This window comes from Prosopis cineraria, unplaced genomic scaffold, assembly GCF_029017545.1.
Source record: "Prosopis cineraria cultivar Desert tree isolate PC_DT_omini unplaced genomic scaffold, ASM2901754v1 PC3, whole genome shotgun sequence".
NCBI lineage: Eukaryota > Viridiplantae > Streptophyta > Magnoliopsida > Fabales > Fabaceae > Prosopis > Prosopis cineraria.
In genome coordinates this window covers 13,645,784-13,651,692 of record NW_026555334.1, presented here as the reverse complement: position 1 = coordinate 13,651,692, position 5,909 = coordinate 13,645,784, and the positions used below count along the sequence as shown (strand labels likewise).

At 32.9% G+C, this 5,909-nt stretch overlaps 1 protein-coding gene across 2 annotated transcripts; it reads left to right on the top strand.

Annotated features, from left to right (window-relative positions):
• The first annotated feature begins 1,233 nt into the window (after positions 1 to 1,233).
• LOC129306644 (protein DEHYDRATION-INDUCED 19 homolog 4-like) lies at positions 1,234 to 4,857 on the top strand. Of its 2 annotated transcripts, XM_054947332.1 has the most exons (5): positions 1,234 to 1,672; positions 1,754 to 1,887; positions 3,478 to 3,555; positions 3,868 to 4,178; positions 4,434 to 4,857. In XM_054947332.1, exons 1-5 carry the CDS (start codon positions 1,591 to 1,593, stop codon positions 4,540 to 4,542), a joined length of 714 nt encoding a protein of 237 aa, XP_054803307.1. In that variant the 5' UTR covers positions 1,234 to 1,590; the 3' UTR covers positions 4,543 to 4,857. The 2 variants fall into 2 exon arrangements, with proteins under 2 accessions (XP_054803307.1, XP_054803306.1); XM_054947331.1 differs by lacking the exon at positions 3,478 to 3,555 and having other exon boundaries at positions 1,236 to 1,672; positions 3,874 to 4,178.
• The last annotated feature ends 1,052 nt before the right edge of the window (positions 4,858 to 5,909 follow it).

Below are 5,909 nucleotides of genomic sequence, written 5' to 3'. Positions count from 1 at the left end.
TATGATAAAATTTAATAATGTGATTTATAAATAGAATCAAAAAATATTCTCTTTCTACCCTAAAAATAGAACCAAAGAGAGTAAGTGTTATTTAAAAATCATTCAATTTACCCTCAAAATACTATACATATAAGAGGGAGTATGTGTCATTTATATATATTTTTAACTATGTAAATAAATTTTATGAATTAAATTATGTGTCCTGCATTGATCTCGCTTTTTTTAAATGATAGGTTTCACACCTATTCTTTTTATTATGGATCCTATATTTATATTTTTGACAAAATATCTATAAATTATTTTTTAAATCAAAATCACACAAAAATTTAAAAATAGCAAAGCACTATTCAAATTACTGTATATTTACAATGTTTGATGTGCTTTACTATATACAGTATTATTTAAAAATCGTTCAAGTTGTCTTCAAAATATTATTCATATAAAATGAGGTGGATATCTTTTATCCTGTGTAAATAAATTTTATAAATTAAATTACTGGTCCCACATTGATCTTGCTTTTTTTAAATGGTAGGTCTCACACTCACTTTTTCAATTGATCCTATATAATTTTGACAAAATATCTATTAATCAATTTTTAAATCAAATCTAAACAAAAATTTAAAAATAGCAAAACATTATTCAAAACACTGTAGATCTATAATGTTTTGATGTGCTTTACTATATATATTGATGATGATTTATATTAGTGACTAATGTGTGAGAAAATATATATTATAAAACATGTTCTGCGTTTGAATACCTTAAATTCAAGAATGAAAACAAATATAACTAGGATTGTTGACATCTTTTAGTAATTCTTTATGAAAATAATTTTTTTAATCTTTTTGCTTGGAGTTTGGTATGCAGAATGATGTTTGAATTAAGACAAATTAAAATTTTAAGGATATTAGAATTATTTGAAATACAATTCAACCTTGCTTACTTGAGCCCAGGAACCAGGTAACTAACCTGACTTAATATGAATTTGTCAAAGTCCAATCTAATCCTAGATGTTAAATGGCTTATTTTGCTTTAAAAAAAAAAAAAAAAAACTCTCATGGACTACTACTTGGTTTTGACTAACAAGTCAAAAATAACGTTCTACTCACTTTGAACGATAAAAAGGCAAAAACCTAAAAAAACAACAAATAAAAAAAGAGCACGTCATTACAAGCCGGAATCACTAAAAATGTAAACAAAAGCGGCAAAATCTCTCTAACTACCGAATGAAAAACAGGGACATGTTCAAAACCGACCGTATCTTCCCCAAAACAAGCCCGACATTTCCTCACATCTTCCCCTCCTAGCCACGAAAACGTACAAGCCCTGTCTCTGTCGATCTCTCTCAATTCAATTCCACATTTCTCAAGGTTACTTCCCTTTGAACATATAATCTCTTCCTTTCCAAAATGTCAAGGTTCTAAAGAAATTCGGAACCATTAAACAGAACAGCGGTAAGAGTTGTAGCTCTCTTATCATCGTGAAAAGCTTTGGGAATGATTTGATTCAACTAAGCATTTTGCGGGAGGAGGTGATTTCCATCAAGACCGTCTTTCAGAAAGCTTGATCTTTTGATCGTTCACTTGTTCTATGGATTCTGATTTCTGGACCTCGCGTCTCGCCGCCGCCAAACGCCAGTATGCGTTTCAGCAGCAGCAAAGTTCCCAATTAGGTTCGGTTTGAGCTTTTTCTCATTTCTTCTCCCTATTCTGGGTATGGTAAAAATCTGACTTTTAACTTTGTGGGGAGTCAGATCGGTTGGGAATCTATGATTTCGTCGTGGAAGATGATGTTCGGCCTGATTATTCAAGCTCTTATGAAGACGTTGACATCGCGTCCTTGTGTTCGAATCTCGAAGACGAGCACTCGTGTGAATCTAGAGCCACGGTATGATTCAATGCTACTTTTCCTCCTGTTTCGATATTATTTTCTTGGTCGCTAGCCTAGATCTATGAGTCTTTCTAATGTCTATTTGCTTAGAATTCACTAGAATGGTATATTGGTTGTATGCAATCCATCATCATTGTAAAATCTATATAGAGAATGGTTTATTCCCATTGTGGGATGCCCAACTTGGAGAACTCAGGATGGGAATAAAGCTGTGAGTTGAACCATTTTGATGGATATTCAAACATTTTTGCCTTACTCAGTTTCGGGTAAACAAAGAACTCTTTTCCACGTTACATGAACGATAAAACCCAAGTCAATGAATATAAGATATATATGAGATGCTCTGCTCTGCTCTTCCTTCTCAAGTGACCGTTGTATTGTGTGTTGAAATCATTGTCATTCTCTTTTGCTTTTCCTCCTATTGTCTTTTGCAGATGCTCTACAATAATGAATGGCCAGAATGGGCGTGCGTGTGTGTTATGGCAAACGTGCACTTTTAATCCCTGAAATTTCACTCAAGTTATGTTATAATCCTCGGAGCTCGTTTTGGTTCAATCTAGTCCTCAAAGTAACAAAGTTTCTAAAAGTGTTAATTGTTGTACTTCAAAAAGACTTGAATAAGGATTAAGGCACAAACAAAAGTGATGCAGAGGTTGGTTTTTGGGTGCTAGACTAATAAGAAGAGACATGATGGTATAGCTTAGGGTTGACTTGGATATGAGTCTCTGCAATGTTGTCTTTTTTCAGCCTGTAAAGCCATATCTAATACCATTTTGACATTTAAAAAAGTTAATGAATGTTTAGGAAAAGGACAATATCAAACCCTTTGAAGCTTTGAAATTGAAGACTACTTGGAGATTTGGGATCTTAATGTACATATAATCCATTTGTAGGCTTTTGTCCCATAGGCAATGAGGTATCAGTATGGCTCTAAGAATTTTTGGCCAATTTCTTTCAATCTCCCTCCCTCTATTTTTTTAATTTGGAAATAAAAAATTGTCTCTTTATGGAACTTCATGTGGTGGTAATATCTTGTAAGCTTAAAAGCAAAACAACAACAACCACCACCCTTATTCCATTAGGTTGGGCCAGCTACATAAATTGCAACATGTCATTTTAACCTTAAAAGTATGTCATGAAGAAATCCAACAGTTATAAAATATATGTGACAATAGCTAGAGGAGAAAAACAAGGCTTGAGAATTATGTGAATTTGAGGATAAAGAATTTTAGCTATCACAAATTTCAGATGTGGCTTGTGTTGTAAGCTCCAAATTTATATTGGCTCATGATTGACATGCTTAAAATTGCGATCTTTTATTTCTAAAACTACTAGTAGTTGACTAGTTGTTAACTTCTATAGCAAATGTGGTGGTGGTGGTTGCTTTTGAGATGGACAAGTTTCTCATTTTTGGTTGGTTTGAAGAATGTTTCCGCTTGAATGATCTAAGGGAAAACCAAAGGATCTAAGATCATGCATAGCAGCTCACTTCTTTGTGGTTGCTACTTGTAACACATATCTGTATCTAATTCAACTGATCTTTAATTTTAGTTATAAGGTCTCATCCTTCTATTTTCTCCCATGCAGGTTTGTCCAATATGCTCAGTTAAAGTTGCGAGAGACATGTTAAGTCACATAACACTGCAGCATGGACACTTGTTTAAGATATCCTTTATATGTAATTTCCATTTGAAATTGCCAGCCACAGAGATATTTGAAATTGCTAGCTTCTTCAAATCATGGATTGTTATTGTCGGACACTAGATTAACTCAAAAGCTGTAGTTTCTGGCAACAGTCTATAAACGGCTTTAATGTACCTTTTAGCACAAAAATTCTTGACTTTAGACCACTCGGCCATAAGGCTTTGATATGATGTCAAATGACAGTTTAACTCAAACTTTTAATTGATAACCAACCAATAGACAGTTTTAATATAATATCTAACAGTTTAATTGCTTCCCTTAACCGAGGAATACTTACAGAGACGACGCAGGCTACGTAGAGTTGCTGTTCCAAGCAGCCAGGCATTATCTGTTTTGGGTCGGGATCTTCGTGAAGCTCATTTACAGGTCCTTCTAGGCAGTGGCGGCGGCGGCAGCGGCAGTAGTGGAGGATATCGATCAAACAGTGTTAATACATCCAGTGCTGCAGCTACTGATCCATTTCTATCCTCACTTATTTTTAATGTTCCCGCTTCTGAAGCAGAAGATATTTCAAAATCCGTGTTAACCGGTGCTGAAGACTCTTCTCCAAAGAACCCAGCACCATCACATATATGGAAATCAAGGTACTTTTAACTTGTAATCATAGTTATTGTTAAGCCATGGTTATGCTTAGCTAAACATAGTGAATTCAAGGCCAAATTGAATATGCTGTATGAGGTCAGGCAATTAACCTAACTAGCGTAGGATCGTTTATTCAAATGAGAAAGAGTTGCACGATGAGTGTGACTGCGTTTGGAGCTCACTTTTCTCTTCTTTAGTTTTTCAGATCTTAATATGACTAATCACTGGTTGTGTCATATTCTGTAACTGTGATGCAGCTTTGATGGCTCATTGACTAATGAAGAGAGAGAGAGAAGGATGAGGCAGGCTGCAGGGAGATCTGGGTTTGTGCAGGATTTGTTTCTGTCAACTTTGTTGGGCGACTAATGAGGAAGCTGCAAATTGCCTACACAAATGAAAAGTGAATCCCATCATTCTGAAGGATCTTGTTCAACCATATCGCTGCACTTGAGGCTCAAGATCTTCCTTATAATTAAATTGTCCACATACACCTTTATTGGACAGACAAACACCAATGTATTATTTCTTTCATTGTTGAAGAGAGAAAAAAGTAAACTAGTTTTTTAGCTGTTAATCGGTGCTCCTTGTAATCTATGAATCTGCTTGCCATGTACAATGGGTAACTCATGATTAATTCTATTTTTACTATAATCGAACTTAGAAATGTGTAATTTTTTTTAATTTGTCATTTAATTTATGCTACAATTAATAAAATAAATCGATAGGAATCTCACCAAATTTTGAGCAATTTTTTTTACAAATGAAAAAAAATATCTGATTGCATGATAAAAGATTTTTTTTTGTAATAAGTTATACTTTTTTTGTTAAAAATATAAAGTACTTTTAATTGAATTTTACTTCTTAATAAAATAATTATTTATTTTCAAACTAATCATATCATTCTATATTTAACCCTATTTAATAGGGTATTTAATCTTAAAATAAATATAAAATAATTTATTTAATATTACACTTTTGAAAAAAAAATATTACACTTTAAAAAAAATTAAAAATACTTTATAATTTTTAACATCTAACTCTTAAAAAAATACCTTATATATTTTAACTAAGTTAATACTTTTTATAAGTAGTTAATGCTTAATAACGTAATTTATTTTTCAGATTATGCAAGTAACATGGGTTTCTATATGTATGTTTGAGAGATGATTCATTATAGCGTGACTAATTAATATTTGAATTTCAATTGAGAAAAACGCTTATATTTAAGTGCCTTGGAATTGATTTCATCAAGTGTATAGTAAAAAAAAAAAAAATTGAGAAGCTGCTGGGGAATGTCAGTTAGTTGTTGACATGACCAGATAAAATAATGGCTTGATTTTTGGGGCAGTATTCACAACGAATTGAACCTGCGATCTTATTGCAATTATATATTTTAAATCACGTATTATTATATAGTTTAATCTTGACTTAACATCTAAATTAAATTTTACATGATACTGTGTCACGGGTCCCACTTTAAAAATCCCACAAATAGTATGAAATTTAGAAGTATAAAAGACACACTCTCTCAATAAGTCATTCGCATTACATAATGATCTATTGATCAAACATAAAAATTAGTGATTAGCAATACCAAATGATCCCCAATGGACATATTTCACAGAATATTGATTCACGTGGTCGTCAACTCGATCTCACCGACCAGCCTCACTCACTGATCAACCAATTAGGACCTATGAATGGCAGGTGAGCTCAAAACGACGACGTATTCT